Source organism: Calonectris borealis, chromosome 11 (genome assembly GCF_964195595.1).
Source record: "Calonectris borealis chromosome 11, bCalBor7.hap1.2, whole genome shotgun sequence".
NCBI lineage: Eukaryota > Metazoa > Chordata > Aves > Procellariiformes > Procellariidae > Calonectris > Calonectris borealis.
The window spans coordinates 23,444,032-23,464,928 of record NC_134322.1 but is presented as its reverse complement, the minus strand read 5'-3'; the positions used below and the strand labels follow the sequence as shown (position 1 = coordinate 23,464,928).

The window sequence follows — 20,897 nt, the reverse complement described above, 5'->3', positions numbered from 1 at the left end:
TGTATATGATTTCTATATTCATTGTCTAATGACCATTCTTCTGCAGAATTCAGGAGGTATCTTAAAAGCTACCTCCAAAATGTTCCTTCGCTTCTGAGTACGACAATAAAAGCCTCTGCCATCCTTTGACGGATGCAGGGTCCTCGCAGAGCACTTGGATATTAAGGAATTAGATCCAAACAACATGAGGTTTTCATTTAACAAACATATGGTCAAGATGAAGACAATACAAAACACTTACAGCCCATTCAAACAAAAAAACCTCAAACTGGAGGTTAATTAAAAATCAGCTTAAATTTGTACCTTGACTTAAAACTAAGTTATGTTTAGGGGCAAATTCAAACGTCCTATTTCTACAAGACACCCTTTACATCAAGAACCAAACCATTGACATTACCGCTATCTGCAAAAGTTTCTAGCACAGTAAAGTCCATAGAGTCCTATTTTTTGGCATCCTTACTCCCAACAAAAATGTACGGATTTACTCCTCCCTTCCCTGGATAGCTAAAACCTGGTCTGCTGGAAGGTGGAGCAATGCAAGTTTGCTGGAGAGGCGAGCACTGCGCTCCCAAACTCGGCAAAAGCAATTGAGCAAAGAACCAAAAAAAAGAGATTCAGGGTTTTTTTTAGAGCCCAGCAGCTCCATATTTTCATTTAATTATTTGGTGTGATGCTACTGATTGCTGTCCAGGGGACCTGTATAGCCACCATGAGTAGATGAATGCTTCCCAATTGTGCATTTAGAAGCAATTCTGCTGCCCCAACCACGATGACGTTGGCAAGACGTCGACGTTGGCACCGCACGTCAACGAAGGGACTCATTCTGCCAGCGCGAGTGCAATCACTTCTCAAATGCCATCATCCAAATCAGAGCAGGGCTGTGTTGCCGTAGCTGCATCGGCGCGCTCGCTGCAGCAGCCAGGCCAGCAAGATTGTGTAACGTGGATTTGGCCTCTCTGACTCAGCTGAAGCTCAGGAGAGAGCTTCATCTCGCCTCTCTTTAGGGGAAAAAAATACATATCTATATGTATGTACTTCATCATTGCATTCAATATTTAGAAAGATGTGGCTAAGCAGGGAGGTGGCTCACAAGAAAAGGCAGTATTAGTCTGAGTTTTCCTTGTTTGCAAGGGGTTGTTTTTTTAGAGCTTAAAATGCTCAGATAGACCTGAATGCTACGACATGAAACACAATTTGTGATGTTCAAACATAAAAAAATAGATCCTAAAGACCATAAAAAAGGACCATAAAACGTGGGTCCAGACTTTGAAACGCATATACTCAGAATACGAGCATAAATCTTTACTGAATACCACACAACATTACCTGAGACATATTAGCGTGTAAGACTTGGGGTACCAAATAAACAGAACATGGCAAGATTTCCAACATTTTTATATACGAAAATTAAAGGAACTCTAGTAAAGAGATAGCTAAGCACTATTAAAGAGAAACCCCGCCTGCCTACAACTGACCCCAGAGTACAAACACTGCTTATGCCACACAAAATAACGCATTTAAGATTAAAATATGCATGCTGAGCATCAGGAAAACCTTCCCAACTGGGACACAAGGCTTGATGGAAACCCTACTGCTACGAACAGAAAACATCCATAACTTTATAGTTCAATGTGTAGAGAAACAAGTCCCATTATCTTTACAGGAGCATTGGATCAGTTCTCTTATCAGGACTTTATTTCGATGCTAAGCCAAACAGAAACACACTCTAATCTGCAGCAGAATTAAAGGTCTATATATCCCGAGTGGGAGAAAATACCCACGAGCCCAACAGCGTCTTGGAGGTGCTGGAAAACATCTCTATACATCCACACATGCTCTATTATGAATTCCTCCACGTTCAGCCATGATCAACAGTAAGTAAAACCAAATGCCAACAGGCATAATTAGAGGAGAAAGAATTAAATACGATTTTTAAGCTCCCACTTATCTAGAGTATCGTGCTCACTGGGGGCTATGAATCCTCAAAATCATATGGTAAAATTAAGAGGTGGTTGGAGGGAGTGATCTGGAGCTTGAAAAACTTAGAGAAGAGGAGCACAGAAACCCAGAGAAGAAATGAAGCATGAGAGACGTGATAAAAATACAAAATAAAAAAACATAGTAAGTTTCCCATCTGTCTTAAAGCACAAAACTAAGGGATTAGTAAATTAAAATCAAAAGGCAGTGAAAAATCAGCCCTGAATATAAAAGCGTGGGTTTTTCCACAATGTGTGGCATTTGTTGCCCTATCATGGGATATCAAAGGTCAAAAATGTGTCATGATCTAAAGAGGTCTGGAGGGTGTTGGGCATCCGTCCACACAGCCTGCAAGCCAAGCGCCAGGAAAACATCTCAGCCCTTCAGTGCCCAGGAGGCAGACGTTGTATACCATAGGGATATTGCCATTAGTCACAGTGCAAATTGAGAAGCAGCCCCAAAAAATAACATCTAAAACCCAAAACCAGGGATGATGCTCTCTCCTCTTTCCTGGGGATGGGGCAAGGCTGGAGGTAATAAGAACGGTAAAACATAGCATGCAGTGCTGTTTCAGCTTTTATCAAGTCCAACGAGAAAATTAAAGCATATTAAGACAGAAACGTAAACCAAAATGATTAATTATTTGCCTGGAACCACTTGCAAGGGAAACATGGCATTTTCTGTTTCCTGAAAGCACAGCAAGTCCTGCTCCAGAAATGCTCGAGTAAATCAGAAGAGCAAAGGAAAACCCCATCACAACGCATTCACCTCCTCCCAGACAGAGCTAGGTAAGCCCCAGGAGTTTATCTGCCTGAGCCTTTCATTACCAATGCATAGGAAACCTTGTTTACACAATGAAAATTCCCAAAATAAAGCGGGAAATCAACTGAAAAACCCCTTTTTCCAGTGTAGCTCCACGTGCAAATGCTTCCCATCGCGCTCCTATTGTAAAACCTTGCGTAATCCAGAGCCGCACACTCTGATGTGATCAATAGGCAGATACTTTTGGATGTCTAAATGTATATATTTTGCCTGAAAATTCATGACTAAACAGAAGGGTGTGAAATTCCTCTCTTCTTGTCTCTTAACACCATCTGCTTCAGCTTCAGGCGGCGTCTGCATAGTGAGAAACTAGGAATTAAACCCCTTTCCACGTCTCTCTCCATCCCCCAGCTTAAAATAATCTCAAAATATTCTTAAAAAAATACTAGAAGTCAATGTGACACACACAAAAATATAAACTTTGCAAATACAAGCTTAGAGCCGCTAAACCCAAGCATGTAAATTGTTTCTCTCTTGATCGCTTACCCAGTACCGAGGTACCATCAACCCTGCAGATGCTGATGGACGAGATATGAATAACGTCTCAAAAAGCTCAGTTCAAAAATTAGAAACGAAGCCATATTTTGCAAACTCTATTGAAAACTTTGCAGGAAAGAACATAATATTTAATGTTTTAAAGATTATGTGAAAATAGGTCATTGTTATATGATAAACTAAAGGAGCTAAACCTTGTAAAAGCCCCTTTCTGGATACGTCCGTATACGTCCGTATCCTAAAATCCATCTTGGGGAGTTTGGGAAAGCTTTTCTAAGGCTGGAAATGGCAGCAAGGCGTGGGGAAATCTCTCCATCCAGGAGAGATCCACGCAGGATCCGTCCATCCAGGAATTAATCCTTCCCATGGAGGATTAATTGCTTGTTCAGCAAAGGCAGGCGGGCATCGCGAGCCAGCCCCAGCAGAATCATCCTGGCATAATTTAATAATTAAAATGAGCTTGATATGACAAATCCCCTAGATGGGAAAACATTATTAGAGAGTTCCCAAATGAACGAGACCAATGTCTGGTTTGGTGCCGGCACTTATGTGCTGCAGACGATGCGGATGCCTCGAGTTCCCGACATCCCTCCAGAAGAGGACGCCGAGGCTGACGATGCCGAGGCTTTCATTTATGAACAAGGATTTTTATGTTTGTTCTCAGTTTAAGTAGAAGAGGAATTTATACACGCAGCCATACACATATAATATATTAAATATATATAAAAATATTTATAAATATATAGACATCATATCTATTTTTTTAATAATGCGCCCACAGAAAAGGTATATATAAATATATATGCACATGCTCTATAAATATATAATCTATAAACAGGTTTTTAAGCCGCTCTATTTTAATGGTAACGTCTGGCAATGCAGGGGTTCTGATAAACAGCTTTCCCCTGCATTTCTTCTGCCGCCCGTTTTAAGTTGCAAACCACTTACGGCACATTGGTAGCCGGCTTTGAAGCAAAGGTGCTCCTTGAGATGGTCTTCTCCTTCAAGGTGACCATTTCAATGGCGCCTCAGCAAATGGCAAGTGAATTTGGCTTTATTTTGAGGCTGATCCTTCATCCGCTGAGCCCCTTGCGTACGCAGCCTGAGATTTTAATTTACTGTAATTTGGACTGTCCGTTATTAGAGAAAGCGATTTAAAATAGTAGGTTCAGCCCAGGGTTTCGTGCATACGGCCGTGTGTGCTGCACCAGCTCTGCAGCATCCATCTCTGAGCTCAAATCAACTCCCTGCGCTTCAGTGGCAACAGCAGGTTTCAGTCATAAGTTACATTTTTCTCTCAAAATGTGGAAAATTGGTTTTGCATGATTCAGCTGGCAAAACACAGCTTGCTGTGGTCCCGTTCGCTCCCTTTGTAGGAGCATCCCTCTTCCCAACCTGCTCTTACAACAGCCAGGAGAAGCGTGAGCCTAAAGATGCTGTGTGATCTGCTGGCAGATTGATTTCTTTAATTTCTTGCTATCTAAATTAAAGAGGAAAAGAAATATATATATATATATATTTATGTAGTCCTTGCAAGATGTATCAGGCTTAGGGAATGTGAAGGGGACCTCCACAGTGGTCATGGTCAACACCAGACTGGTCCTCCAGGCTAAACATCTTCTTCCCCTTCCAGTCCCCACTCCCAACTTGTGTCAATAAATACACTTGCTCCCGATTCCTCTCTCATGCATTCATGCTTACAGTGGGCTCACAGTACTCCCTATTGCATATATATATACGTACACATATAGACATAGTTGTCTTATGGTACCCCTATAAAATCTTGTTACCATGCCAAACCAACTGTCCAGGCAGGAATTTCTCACGTAACGAGTGGAAGACCTGCGGTCAGGATGGACCATCCAGTTCTGCCTCAATACGACATTTTTTTGGGTGGGGTGAAGTATTTTAGAGGCTTTTAGAGGTTTCTCACTCATCTTCTTGCTTAAGAAGAAGGGAACTCACATTGCACAATGCTGTCCTATAAAATCCACCAACATACATCGAAGTCTTATTTTTAAAGAAAAGCTGTTGCTCACAACTATGGCTAGTACTTTTTTGCTGAAATAACCAAAGATTTCATTACGCTGTTGCCTAAATTTAGCTCAAAGGTATAGGGAATGTGCAAGAGTTTCCCCACAACTGTAGTTCTGGAGTATGACCCAGGGCTTGGCCCTAAAAGACCAGTATAGAAGCATCCTAGATCACCCGAGAGCACCCCTCGTGCTTTCCAAAGCAGGGTGTGCATTGGGGTGCAGGAAAAAAATACTTTTTGTACCATTAATAAGTAAAAATTGGTGTTTATTTCATCTTCATCTCATGCTTTTTAAATTTCTATTCTTTTTTTTGGGGGGGGCTTCATAAAGTACATAGTATTAGTACATGTATATAATTTGAAAATAAATAAATATACATTTATTGGATTGCATCTCAGGAGCAGGTCCCAGAGGAAAGTCAGGCTCGGCGTTCCCAAGACAAACCCGACCCTAGGTGCAGGGCTCCGGCTGGGTTTGGGGGACAGGACCATCCCTTGGCACAGTCCAAACCCACATACATTTAGCCAATACATTCGAGTAGGAACCACGATCAGCAGAAAACATCATCTAACTGGAAAAAGTCAAGGAAGCAGCTCAGAGAAGAGGAAAAAAGGGCTCAAGAGATGACTCGGGAGAGGGATAACAGCACCTGGAGCAAGGCACCTGCAACTTGGAGAGCTCCAGCACGGAGCGTGGGATGAGGGATGGAAGAGGGGATTTGAGTGGGGGAACCGAGGCGGTTTGGGCAGGACATGGCACTGCTGCGAGCAGAGCCCGGGGATGCGCTCGGATGTCGTGGGATGCTGTACGGGATGCCTGGTGACGCTCCCCTTAGCCTGCCTGACTCACAAAAAACATTAGTGAAGGCCAAGACCTGGGGACAGCACTGAGATAATCTCTTTATCAATGTAACCTTTGCTTTTGCCCACTACGAGACACCTGATTTCTAAAGCAGCCCATGTTCCTAAGTCACTATCGCATGCAGGGGATGAGCAGAAGGGACCGTGACCATCACACTCCTCCTCCTCCTCCCTGACAGCCACGTTTCCAACACAGGCAGGAACTCCAGACCCTCTTCAGATCATCTGCAGCACAAACCACCTCCAACCCCCTACTTCACTAAGGAAAGGACTGGATCAAACACGCCGGCCAAAAGCCACAGGCAGTATGAAGTGGTGACAACCACATGTCGAACCTGCCTCTTCATCTCATCAGCTTTTTGCCCAAATGTGTTTGTTTTTAATCAGGAAGGAAAAAAAAAAAAGCTTGGACCTTCTGTTGTCCATCTCCCAAATCAATTCTGCTTTTCTCTCTCTTTCTCCCTGGCAAAATATGAGCTTGAACCTTAAAATTACACATTACCCAACTTGCAAAAAGGAGCTCTCGGTGCATTTATCTCAAGAGTTTTACACTGTCAACTACAGTCATGATATTTTCACAAAAGCGGGGCTTCGCAGATACAGTACTTCTCTGCACTGGGCTTTAAGTAAGGGTCAGGGAATCAAATAAAAAAAAAAAAAAACCACCAAAGCAACCCAAACCTGTTCCTTATGGATAGCTAAATATAACGTAGAAAAGATGCAGAAAACCTCCGTGTCTCTTACACCAGCACATCACATCAGGAAAGCTTTCTAGAGTATTTTCTCATGATATTTTAAGCACGTTTTCTAATTTGCCTACCTAGGATGCTGCTACACAGATTTAAGAATACTACTTCTGGGGGTTCATATATTATATATTACAAATTATATTTTATATATGGCAGGGGGTTGGAACTAGATCATCTTTAAGGTCCCTTCCAACTCAAACTATTGCATGATATTATAGTATATATACATAATATAATATATTATGATGTTACATGCATTACACATGAACGTTCATCATCCGGAGAAACTCAGGAACAAGGGGATGGCAAACAAAGCCCCCCTGGACCCCGCTCCGGCCACGCAGTCGCCAGCAAGGACCCAAGCCAATGCTTGGGGGAACCGATGACAATCAGAGTCGTGTTTTATTTCAATCCTACAGTTTGAAATCCTCCTATCCTAAAGATAATGTTTAAACGACTCTAAGCATCCATTTTTTTTTTTAAATATGAGTTATGTACTCTAAGCATCCTTTTTTTCAAATATGAGTTACATACAATGGCACATAGCCAAATAATAAATCAATAACTTGTGCAGCTTGTTATTTCTCTGCCTGTCATATGGCACACAGCTGACGGCAGCATTTTTCAGAAAGCATCCGCTCTCCCATCCCCAACGAAAACAGAAATTTGAACCGAGCCTCCCAGTCTTCAACGGTTGACTTCTGATGGCTGGCTTTTGTCTTCAGAGGCGACAAAGAGGCGTTTACACCTAACCAGAGTGATGAGATGCAAAAAACCCCTTTACTGTAAGGAAGGGAAAAAGTGCTCCAAGCAGTAGGAGAATGACCCTTTTTCATAATTTATTTTTAATTTAATTATTTTTATTTTTTAAAAAAATTATTTAATTTATTTATTTTAAATTTATTTATTTTAAATTTTCATATTTTATTTTCTCTAAACGACATGGAAGGTTGCTGGGAGACAGAGATGCTTTAAAGTATCGCAGCCAGTGCGGCCATTTCACAGACTAAATAAACCACCTATCACTGCGTTCTGTGACAAGCCGATGCTTTTTTTAATTAATTCACTCCCACTGCGATGAACAAATTGTTATAATGTTCATGATTTAGTCCGGACTATCAAATTTCTCCACCTGTTGCACAGGACCAGTAAAACCTATAGACCTCCCTAAATATTTACGGAGCTTTAGATGGCTGAGCAAACATTTCATAGGACGCATTATCTTTATGAAATTAAGTTTTTCTACCTGAGTGGCTGAGGTTTGCTGGCTGGGACATCAAGCTCACCAGGGACCATGCCAGAAAAAAGACTTTGCTCAACACCTGGTTGATCGCGCACCAAATAACATTTTTTTTTTCAGTCTCAACCTCAGTTATTCATTGTTTTTTTAAGACAGTAAAAGGATGTCCTCGAAATAGAGGTTTGGCAGGTAAACAAAAGGTAGAAAACGGGGTAGAAAAGAACTTAAACAGCAACGCCTGTGGGATGGAAAGCTACGGGATGACTTCTCAACCTTTGCAAAGCATCAGCGGAAACAGCGAAAGGTGGGTGGGGGTAACCGAAAAGCCGAGCATCAGATGAGCCTGAGCAGGGATGGGGGAAGATGACAAAGTTTGGAGAATGGGATTCATGAAGAAATAAAAACTTGTATTCCTGGCCCTCAAACTGCCAAGATCTGGAAACTTGGAGGAAACTCGTATCATGGGTCCTATGTTACTGGTGATCTCCAAACTACATCTTCATACACAGCAATTATTGCCCTAAATTGCAAAAAAAAAAAAAAAAGGCAAGTTGCAATGCAAAAATGCTATTTTCCTCTCCCAGAAGCACCTGGTGTTATCTGAACATCATGGCAGCTCTGGGCTTATCTGCTCTGCAGAGGAGGCATCACCAGGAGGACACGGGGATGGAGCAGCCACTGGGGAACAGAGAACCACACCAAGGTGTGATGCTCTGATAGCACTGAATGAGTCCAAGAGCTATGGGGATGTCTCGCCTGAAATTGCCAGCCCGAGGGAGGGATGAGACCATGCTGTCTGGAAGAGCTAAACACGTCTGCACTTTGTGTGGAGCATGGTGAAGGACACTCCATCCTCCTGCCGCCCAGAGCAAGCACCGCATCAGGCAGCAGTTGCAGCCACCAGCTACGGCCTCTCCACCCCATAAACCTGTGAGATACACGGGGAGGAGAAAACCACCCTTGCTACATGATGGGGCAGGCTGTATTTAAGTTACAATTCCTGCAATAGCAAACTTTATGCCTTAGTAAATAGCTCGTTATCGGTCCGAATCCAAGAGTTGGCCTATACAGATAGACCGGGATTTACGAGCCTGGGCTTTACCGCCTGGTTAGGCTTTGTCTTTCTTGTACTCTTCCACCATCTGCTAAAGCATATTCCCATGTATCCAGAATCATCACTAAATCTTCCTTAGCGATCCAGAACAGTCGGTTTAAAAAGAAAGTGGTAAAGAAACAAGAACAACTGTCTTTATCCAAGGCAGAACTCTAACATTTACCATTTTTTGCCTTCTCCTCCTATTTGCCTATAAACAGCGGGCAGAGATGCGTTATCCTTATTGTCATGGTTGGCTCAAAGAGAGGAGGTTGCTATTGCAAAGACCTTTGCAGACTCTCGGTACGCAGCACGACAGCAGCTGTATTGTAGGAGGCATCAGGCTGAAGCCAGACTGCCCGAGGATGCCTCAGCCGGTTGTTTGCGAACCGCTGGAAATAGCATTGTCTTCAGACAGATGGTTTATAAAAAGATTCACGAGGCGCATTGTATTAGATTTCACCAAGGAAAAAAAAAAAGAAAATAAAGGTTAAAATAATTCCGCGCTTCTGTTAGATGACTTTGTGGTAGGTATTTTGGTTTCCATAACATCAGCAGTATGCCACAGCAACAATTACATCATGGCTAAATACCGTTCTTGCACACAAATTCTATTACGATTTTAAGAAAAATCCTTCGTGAATACTTAAATTTGTCATTTCTTTTAGCAGAAGTGTCCAAATATCTCAGCAATCTGTCTTCAGGCTCCTGCAAGTTTTGAAGATACAAGAAGCCTATCTCCAGATGCAGAGGAGGACCCCTCCACTTCAGGTACCCATCACCAATAACGCCTCTTGTTTTTCAGCCACCAAGACATCAAATAAACCCTTATAAAGCCACAAATACCTCAGATAAATTCACAATTCAAAGTAGTGTAACTATTTTGCCGTCTTGAAACACAATATTAACTACCTAGTCTTCATCTGTAGACTGGAAACTACCATTAAAAAACAGGTTAATCTTTGGGCCAGCTAGGAAGGAAGGATATTCTGACGACCCAAGATCTGAATATGTATCATCAGTTTTCTTTCCATCAAATCCACTCCTCCACGTGCAGCACGTAACTCCGAGAAGAGGAAAAGCAAATGATTAAACCATACAAATAATTCACCCAAGAATCAGCACTCATGCAGCTGTACAGCTTATTTATATTTATAGAAAGCAAACTATGTAGAGATGACCGTATTTTCCACCAGCAGAGCTTGCAGTGCTCCAGCCCTAGACAGATGATGTGCTCCGGCATTAAGAATTGGAACGAGCCCTTTGCAATCGGATGCCTCTGCAACTGCTCCTCTCATCCATACAGTAAATACTGACTTTAATGACTTCATGTGCTTGACAGATTTATAGGAGAAAGCTAATTAGGTCAGTGGTTTATAAGCCGGTCCAAGGAGAATTACAGATTGCTGCAATCAGGAGCTCTGCATAGACCCCAGGCTCCGGGAGGAGCACTGACCTGCTAAGAAATCCCAGCCCAAACACGGGAATTCCCTTATGGATGACGGCATCTTGGCTCGCTCCTGCAAAGCCGGCAGAGGCTGCCAAAACCCAAGTGCCCTGAAATCCCACCTCACCGAGCTATCATCTCTCTCCAGCTTTCAGGAAGGGTCCTCCCTCCCCAAGTCTCTTCTAGAAAGTGTATCAGTTACCTTCATAGGAAAAAAAAAGCTATATTGGCTTTGCAATAGTCTTTTCGTTTGCCTTTTTATGGTGGATAATAGTAAAATAGACCTGTTCCTATAAATACAGACTGGTTTTCCCATTAACTTCTTACAGCATCTATTGAGTAGGGTGCATCAGCATACAAAGACCAGTTAAAAAAATGAAATAAAATGGGTTTGAGCAGCTCTGTTCCATCTTCTTGTCCAAAAAAAAAAGAGCGAGTTAACAGAGAAGCATCAAACTCTCGAGCAAACATCCCCGAAATGATCCACTCAGGGCTATATTGCTTATTTTTGACCATCCTCATATTCAAGGAGACTCCTCTTTCTGACTTTCCAGATCTCTCATAACACTGTAGAGGCCCAAAGCGAAACTATCAGGGTTTCTGGGAAGGGCTGGTTTCATTCTTGGGTCTCGGCTGGACTCAGGCCGCAGAGCGCAGCTCATGAAATACTAGCTCTACCGAAACTGATGATAAGGAGGATTTCCCTTGACCTCACCCAAAGAAGAATTTCACCTGAAGGGAGGGCATGCAGACTGGCATGAAAAAAAAAGGCATTTTGAAGATCTGTAACATATTTACTCTATTATACAGCCCAATTAGATGTTGTGCATCCATGAAACAACATGTACTTTAGCAGTTTTCTTGTCCTGCTTGTTGTTAGATAACAAATGATGTTTGGAGAAGCCTCCTCCCATCCTAATTAATAGACTATGCCATCTTGTCGTATACATTACCTGCTAAATTATGGCCTGTATTTTTGTTATCTCTCTTACAGCACATTAATTTGAGGCTGGAAAGCGACACCCAGTCTTAACAGACCTAAAGCAAAGCTTAAAGTTCAACCTTTCCTAATCTGCCATGGCTATTGGAGGTCGTAAGGATCTCAAGTCTGACCTTGCAGAACATGTATGAGAGTGACATCTCCCCACAAATTAACACTGGAAAGCAAAAAACCACCCGAAGATTGGGGTGGCATTTTCAACAGATGCCGAAAAATAACTTTTATGCGATATTAAATGACAAAGCAGCAAGTCCAGACAAAGGCAAGGAAGGAATTGCTCACGGATGAGCCCTCTGAGCATATATCAAGGAGACAAAAGAGCAACGGTTAAGGTCTTCCTGATGTTTGAGGATACTTGTATCCCAAAATGTTTATTTAAAACCAGCAAATCTCTGGCTGGATTTTATTTTACAGGTAGCAGTGGGTCATATGGTAAATTAGAAGTGAAATTTTAATAGTTCAATGTACACTCCTTAACATACAAGAATTAAAGGGACAATTTAAGAACTTTATCGGTGCCACAAACTCATGTCAACACTCATTGGCATCAGAGTAAATATTTCCACACCTACCTGTTCAAGTTTAAAGATGTGTTGGTTAAAGTAGTGCTGCAAGCGCTCGTTGGCAAAGTTAATGCAGAATTGTTCAAAACTATTATTTTCATAGTCTTCAAACCCAAAAATATCAAGTACTCCAATGGATAAAGTCTGCAAGAAAAGTAAGAATGCGGATTAAAATAAAATCACATAAAGTAAATGGATTATTTGTACGCAGTACACAATCAAAAGCATACAAACAGAATTAAATATACTTAATAGCAAGACTTTTAATTTTTACTGGAATTGTTGGTATTATGCCATCTGGAAGACATCACCTACTTCAGAGACAACATGTAACTTTAGATATCTGGACAGATGGCCTCTTTCTAAAAGAGAAGTCCTTTCAGAGTTGTTTCTTTGAAGAAACCTGAAGCCAGTTCCAAGTTATTCTATTGGATCTAAGACAGAATTATCTTTTGAGGGGAAAAATGGGGGTAGGGTTGGAAAAAAAAGGCTTACACCATGAAGACAGTCCACAGAAAGATGCCTACAAGGTGAATACAGGGTGTCTAAGCAAACACGCTCCAGCTGCAAGCCCTCCAAAGAAACACCTGCACGGCAGGGGTTTGCATGGAAACAATCCATTCAACAAAGGAAAGTAAGTTTGGTCAGAAGTAAAATAGTATCGAAAATAAAATATCCACCTAGCATATCAGATGGATCAGATGAATGTCTCCTATTGAGAAGCATAGCCCGGACTGACTGATTTTTGGAATGGTTGAGTCTCTCTCACCTTACCAAAGGGGATGTAAAGTAACGTAAAAATAGTAATGCTGCTGAAAAGGAGGGCTCAAATCCATCCCCTGAGTCAGGTTCCTTCATAATTAAAAACATCGGCAACAGAGCTGTTGAGCAAACAAAACAAAAGCTCCTTTTCTATCCTAATGACCCAAGAGTCTGCTTTCCCCATCCTTTGAAGACTTGGCTACTGCTTGCCTTGAATGAAGTTCTCTGGGCAGGGAAGGGAACCAAGCCTCATTTCCCACGGATGCTGTCCCAGGGCCCCGTGCTCCGGCACAGCCACCCCAGTCCCTGCCACCAGGACACAAGAAATGCTCTGCAGGACCAGCCCAACGCTCCTCCCAGCCCAGCATCTCCCACCATGGCAGCAGGACGTCCCACCCTGGGTACGTCAGCATGGCTCTTCTGTGGTCCGTCACCCTTTTCTACCAGCACCCACAGTTTTGGGATGAGGGAGGGGGAGAGGCACCTCTGTGCTCCCTTTAGCTCATGAGCAAGAGATGTGTAAAGAGGTACCCATTCAGTTTTTTTTTTAACCCCTTGACACTATGATCCCTCACAGCCTCTCAGGCCAACTTCTAGATGTTCACAATACAGAAGTGTTTTCTTTTACTAAATCCATACTCCGTAACTTAAATTGCAAAATTTGGTGAGTTACAGTTCTAAAATGCCTTTTTTCCACCACTTTTATGATTTTTTTAAACCTCTACCGTATCTCACCCCAGCCTTTTCTCCAAATTGAAGAGCCCTAACCCTGTTTGGTCTCTCCTCTCTCCTCTAATCTACAATGACCTCTTGAGATGGTCATCAAGACATGGATGCACCAAGCTTTTTTATGTTGCAAAATGAGGCCACCACCACTGTGAATTCACAGCTTGCTTTGCAATCTCCTGGCCCCCTCCTCTCCTCCTGAACCAACCCCGCTCCTCCCGTACCAGCCAGGCAAGGGGCAGCAGCGGACCCTGGCCACACGTACGTTGGCCCACAAGGAAGTGCAACCCATCACTCCCCGGGCTCAGACTATCCCTCCTTCCCTTAACAGGAGTAGAAACGTGGCTCTTTCTCCTTCGTGTATGTACGGGATTTCATAAATCTTGAGTGCTCTGCTTGTTGGATGAATTTGGCAAACATGGGGGAAGAGGGAGGTGGGGACGTGATAAACCTCAATGACACAGGGAGCCAGGGTGAAAAACAAGCTGAAGTAGGTATCATTTCTGCTGCAACTTCCAAACCAGTATATGACTGTTCTGTTAAACAAGTAATTAATAATTAGTTACAAATAAAACTCAGATTGCGTCCACCTAGCAAGCCTGTTGTCATCAAAAAAGGAGTGAAGTGTTTGAAGGACATGTGCATGGAGAGCTCCACCAGCAGTTCATTAGCGAACTGCGCTCTGGGGTAAGCTTCCATGTCTAACCAAAGCCATTTCACTTGTCCACGGGTTCTGTTCATACATTACAATTAATTAAATAAAAATATTAAGCAAGGTAAAAGCATTAGCACTGGTCAAATGAACCAAATCTCAAGCAGGGAGAAGAAACACCTCCATCTCAGAAGAACCTGAGAGCTGTCAGGCACCCTGGTTTTAATTTTATTGGTTTTATCTGCACTCTGGATTTCATAAGACTACCTTACTAAGACTAGCCTAACTCCACTGCCGGAAATATAAACCAGACTGTCCGCACGTGTCTCTACGCTGTAGTTCGTCTGTTTTCAACAGACCACGTAACGTGGGAGGAAAATATTCCTTCTGTGCTCAACTCCTGACCAGGGAACCACCTACGGCTGGAACAGACAGAGCTGCCGTGGGCAGAGCGGCCACCCGGCTTGTGAGTTGAAGCTTTGTAAGATATGGCCTTCAGCTACCAGAACAAGTGAAAACACAATTAAAAAAAGCATATAAGCTCAACAATAAGACTCTAACCCATTTTTCCAAGAGGTCTTTGGCTACTTTATCCTCTGTTCAGGCTTTTCTCCCTATTCCAGGGCCAGACTCTACCTCCTCACCCCCACCCATGCCATGCCAAGGCCCTGCTGAAGGTCCTTGGCCAGCTTCCCAGAAGTTTGCATCATTTGGCAAAATGCCCATGAGAAACAGCCGTTTGGCGAGAAGATGGAAATTGGGAAGCCACTGGACCAAGAACTGAGCCTGGCAGAGGGATTCACTCTCACTTGCTGCTTCCCAAGGCTCGAGCATCCTTCTCCTGCTTGTCCCAACGAACGTGGCAACCCTTTTGTTCACAGATATTTTCATTAAACGACAGCCTAAAGCAGAAATCTTCTGCTTCATCTTTTTTTTTTAAATAGATGTCAGCAAGAATTCTTCTTAAACTCTTTATATAATTAGCAGCTCATATTTTACCTATATTATACATGGAAAAAATGATGATGGAAACACGACAAAAGTGTTCCTCATCCACGACACCGATGCTCCATCGTCCTTGCGTAAGCAAATCCCGACCCCAACCACCCCACCGCTGTGCAAGCCTCTCCCGACGATACGCAAGAGCTCCCCAGAACTACTCCAGATGAAAGTCTCTATTGCGCTACATAAAAACAAGACTTAGAAGATAAAACGCTCACACTTCCAGAATCCTTATGGAATTACTGACGCTGGCTTTCACAAGCGCCGCGCTGATGCTCTGTGGACACAGTTAAGCCCCTGCCACGGGTGAACACTTCAAACTAAACAGGGTTTTCAAGCTCTCACAAGCATAATTTAATATGAAATAGCTGAGCACAAAAAACCTCCCCCCTTTTTTTTAATGCTGGTTAATTTACTGTGTCAAAACTGCTACTTAAATAGATTTTCATGTGTGCATGTAAATACGTTTATAAAGCAAAATAGAACGGTTATATATTGAAAAAAAATGGCTACTTCAGTTATAAAAGAATCCGATTAAAAGTATTATATTTTGAAGTTGTCTTTTTATAATTTTTTGCTGATACCCAAAATTAAACAAGCTCAGAGAGGTAAAATGCACAGAACTCAAAAAAAAAAAAAAATCTGCATTTAACAAAATCACTGCAGGTATCAAACCGCACGTACAAGATGAGGATGGTTAATTCTGCCATGGTTGTTACACGGGGAAAACCAGCATTCTTCTCACATCACTGACTATGTGGATAACTCCCAAACATCTCCAGAATACAAATTTTAAGATGTGGGGGTTTTTTGCAGTTTCACGCCAGAGAAATTAGGGCAGAGCTCTGCGGTGAATCAGGTCATTTGCCCTCTGTTGCGGGAGGCAGCATCGCAGAGTTCCCAAAAGAAAGAGGTCAACGCATTTAAGTTGGGAAAACTTTTAAAAATGAGAAATTGGGAATTTATGGCTATTTTTCTGCTTTCTGGCCAAAAAAATCTCATCCCTATGCAAAAGGGTTATATCAGTTTTTCCATTATAAAGCAGCACCAATCTGCCAGTACAGAGTCATTTCTTATAGCAAGGTGAAAAAAAATTATTTCCACTGAGTTATGCGTAAATGAAATTATTTTGTTAAACTGCCTGACAAAAGTACACAACCTGGTTGGTTTTAGAATTAAGTTTGTAAAGAAAATAACCGAAGGAATTTTATATTTACAAATCTTCTAATTCTTCAATTTCAAATTCACACGTTGAAGGAGTGTTGTAAGGAAATCATGCAAAGACGTAATATAATTTAGACCTCAATTAGCCAAGTCTAGTTGATGCATTAATGTTGTTCCTTTATCAAAACTAACATTTAAAATTAACAAGTACGCAGCACGGACAAGCCTGCAGCACATGACTGCATTACGAGTATATCAAATCCATAGCAAAATTCCTGTAATTAAAAGTGTACGCCTACAAGGATTTTTAAAATTTGGGCGAACCCTGGAAACACTTTCTGGTTGAGATGATAAAAGTGACTTCATGCTTTCCTAAAAATGTCACAGCCGCGACATTTAAACACCGAGCACGAGTCTTAAGGGTTTTTCAGCAAAGTCTTGAAGCTGCGTTCACGTGCTTTCCAAATCCCAAACCACCAATAAATAGCGATCATTGGAACGGATTTATGTCACCCCAAACGCATGCTGGTGATGTCATTCCACCACAGAGGTACATTTTGGCAATCACAAACAGGTTTGCTTACAATTCTGGGGAAAAATCTTTTTTATTACTATTTTTAAAATTTTTATGCGTTTTAAAAATTTTTAAAATTTATTTTTTAGAATATTCCAAAGCCAATACTGTAAAAAAAAAGAAACAAAAACCCATCACCACTAAATCTAAAAGGACTACTCCAATCTACATCAGCTCAATATACACGATGACCTAGAACATAAAGTGGGAGGCAGTGATTTGCTACAAATTTGGAAGTTGGGGCCTAAAAATAATGAACAGATATGCATTAAACCTGTTGCGTGTTCAGCAATTTTTCCTCTGTTTGAGGTCAGAGAGCCAAGAATAAAATAGTTGATTAAATTTAAATGAATTTTTTTTCATGGCCATGAATTCTTCATGAATTCAGCCATGAATTTTCTTCATGGCCATTAATTTAAATGAATTTTCTTCATGGCCATGAAATTGCATTCACCATCATCACCACGTACGCAGCACCTCATCTGAAAACAGCAGCAAGGTTATTTAGGAAGAAATTGAGACACTTCACAAGAACCAAACAGGAAACGCTTAAAAAAAAACCTTGGAAGAAATGCCTTTTGGTTGGCCTCGATCTACACTGTATCATCATTTTAAGCAACAAGACAGACTTCTAACAATTCTTAACCTAATTTATGGAAGGGGAATTAAATAAGAGACTCTCTGAGGTTTAGTAATCTAGTTCTCAAGAGGAGGAAAAATCTCCAACCTCATTAATAAAGGTCAAATTTCAGACAGTTTGTAGGGGATCATGAGAACATAAAAGAAGCTAAAAGCAATAGAGAGAAGACCAAGGAAAACAGAGAGTCGGAGTGAAACCGATACGCAGCAGCGCTGCTATGAGCATAAAACAAGTCGTATCAAATAACTTATTCACAACTTGGTTCAGAAATAATACACTACGAATCCTGTCAGCAAGCAAGATAAGCCAAATCCCACTGTGTCTTCCCAAAATAATTCACTGTACATTTAACTAAAATTGGATATCAAAGGTCTGATTTACATCTTCCAAATACTCGCTTGAAAACCAGTGGAAGAACGATGACCGGGTGCTTATTTTTTTTACCCAGCTTCATCTTTTGATCTTCTCCTTACTGCTGACATCAAATAAACACACATATTGGGATATGAAAATTGTCTTCATTCCCATTATCCCAAGTCCTCTTGGGGCAAGGTCTTTGTTAGGATCTAGGTCTTCTTCCCACCTATCACCAAACCACATGGCCCACCAGCAATTAAATAGGCTGAACTAGCTATAAATAGCCTCCTCGGCAAATGCAGCCTGCACCGAGGAGTATGATGTCCACCACCGGTTGGGGTGAGCATGAGTTTTGGTCAACGAAGTTGTCCTAGGCGGCTGGGGCAATGCCTTCTTCTGCAACCTCCAGCCTTCACGTCAAAGCCCCAAGCTACCACAACCAGGCGAGCGGTAGCTCTGGTCAAGCCAACTTCTGCAAAGGCTATACAAGCTCTCCATGACTATTTTTATAGGACAGCTGTGTGTGACCACTGAAATAAAAATTTACACTCATGAAGAGATATACTTTCACATTCATTTTTGTGAACAACTTCAGATGCAGTTCTCCTCCCATATCCACTCTGAATTCAGATGGTTTTGAGTCTTACTTTATCTCTGCATAACATGACTGTCATATAAGAAAGCCCTCTGCCAAAAAATCCATCATCTGACAACCTTCCGAACCTTCAAAACCTGCGGGCTTATTTCAAAATATATCTCAAAAGTCAGAGGAATATTGGTGACAAGCGTGGGCTGGGATTAAGCCAGGACACTTGCTGCAGGGCGAGTCGCATATTGCTCACCCACTGCAAACTCGGGAGTCAGCAGCCTTTCGTGGTGAGGTGCAAGACTGTATTTTTCTTTCTTAAATCAGAGACTCAGTGTGTTTAGGAGATTTTTTGAGGGAGCTGGTAGATGCCAGCAAGCAGATGTCATCCAAGTGCTGAGATCATCTTGCCTTCGAGGACCTATTCCCAGGGTCCGGAGATGCCCCTGCTCCCAGTCCACCTTCCAGTTACTTGCTGGTGTTGTCCAACCCCAAGACCACATATGGGAGGTTAAGAAGAACCTCTATCTTCATCCAGGCTTTCTCCAAGCACAAACTGAAAAGGATTTCAAGAAGATTGTGAAGTGGTAGGAAAAACCAGATTAATTGGCATCAGCTCGGTTCTTCCAGGGCAGAGAAGGGTGGTAATTGCTGGTTGGTGTCTCAGCAGCAGCCACAGAGCCCGGGATGCCCTCAGCTGCTTGCTGGCAGCGACTTTATTCCTTGAGGGCAAAGGAGCTGCTACTCCCAGCCCTGCCCAGTCCAGGCGGACGCTTCTCCTCCCTCTGTGCTGGAAGGACCCAAGTTGGGGGCAAAAAAAGGGGGCGAGGAGGTGACGCTGTAGAACAACTCAAGAGAAAATTGGCTACTGGATGTTTAACGAAGCTGCTCTCTGCAGCTCTGTGCAATGCACATAAACTCTCTTCTTTAACCTCCCTACCCATAAAATGGGCAGGATTCATGCATTTTCATGATTTCTGGGGGACTTGTGAAAATCAATCAATGTTCATAGAGGACTCTGAAGATAAACCTAATTACACTCCTGTCTCCAGAAGTATGTATTTCTTGGTATTTTGTGCACTACCTTCCTGTTTCAGAAAACCTGGCCCGCGTACAGCCCCGGACTGCCTCCCTGGATCTCGACGCCGGTACGAGCCTGCACGTTCCTGCAGCTCCGGGTCCTGGGTGTTTGCCAGCGTAGGCGGATCTGCTCTTGCGCAAGGGCAACGCCGCTCCCAGCTCCCAGCGCTTGCTGCCTGACCTGGATCTTACTGCTACACCGTACGATTCTGGGCAAAGAAAACGGGTCAGAAAACTGCGAATTGGGAATTCAGGAGATGATATAGGGAGACGAGCAAGGGGAAGGTGGTTACGCTGCACAGGAGTCTTGGCTGGAGGAAGCAGAGAGTTAATATGCAGCGGCGATGCTGGAAAACAGCACAAATTTGGGCTGTTCTGGCTCCTACCTGCTGAGATTTGAGGTTGGGAACCAAAGTTTAATGGCCCATAAACACCTACCGTTGTGCCCTGCTATTACAGACGTGGTGACTAAGCAAGCAATAGTGTCCTAGCCTGATTTTGTGTTTAAGTATTACGGAACAGATAACATTTTTTAAAAAGCATTGGACCATTAAAAAAAAAAATCAATTAGTATTTGAGATGCATTTCCTTGTTAAAACAAGTCCACCTTTTCTGCTTCACCAAATACACAAACAGTGGGGTTTTTTTCCTGACAGCCCAGACAAAACTTTTGATGACTTGGAAAAAAATCAGGAAAGAACACAACATTTTTAGTAAAATATTAAACAGAGGAAGAGGAAGCATGTGCAATCAGAAGAGACACTGGATGTTACCCACTTCAACAACCTTTCTTGTCAGAAAAGCATATAACCAAATTTTATACGCATGTATTTATTTTCAGTCTATAATTATGCTCCGCAAGCATTTCTATGAAGTTAAATAAAGGACTGGCTACACTGCAAGTCTCTGCAACTTCAGTCCTACAGCATAATTCAAACGTAATGTTAGCGCTCAGCAAAACAATCCTCCTTTTGGCAGCTGCGGCTTCAGCCTGGATGTACAACCCCCCCAAAAAAAACACACGCTGCTGGCCCATGCCCAAAATTTCCAAGCCAAGGGTAGCTGGCGAGCT

The 20,897-nt window shown here is 42.4% G+C and overlaps 1 protein-coding gene across 1 annotated transcript in view; it reads right to left on the bottom strand.

The window, feature by feature from the left end:
- MYO9A (myosin IXA) overlaps positions 1-20,897 on the bottom strand; it is a 190,647-nt gene that overhangs the window by 58,100 nt on the left and 111,650 nt on the right. The window contains exon 11 of the mRNA XM_075160600.1: positions 12,292-12,426. Coding sequence (XP_075016701.1) covers positions 12,292-12,426 — 135 coding nt within the window. The remainder of the gene's footprint in view (positions 1-12,291; positions 12,427-20,897) is intronic.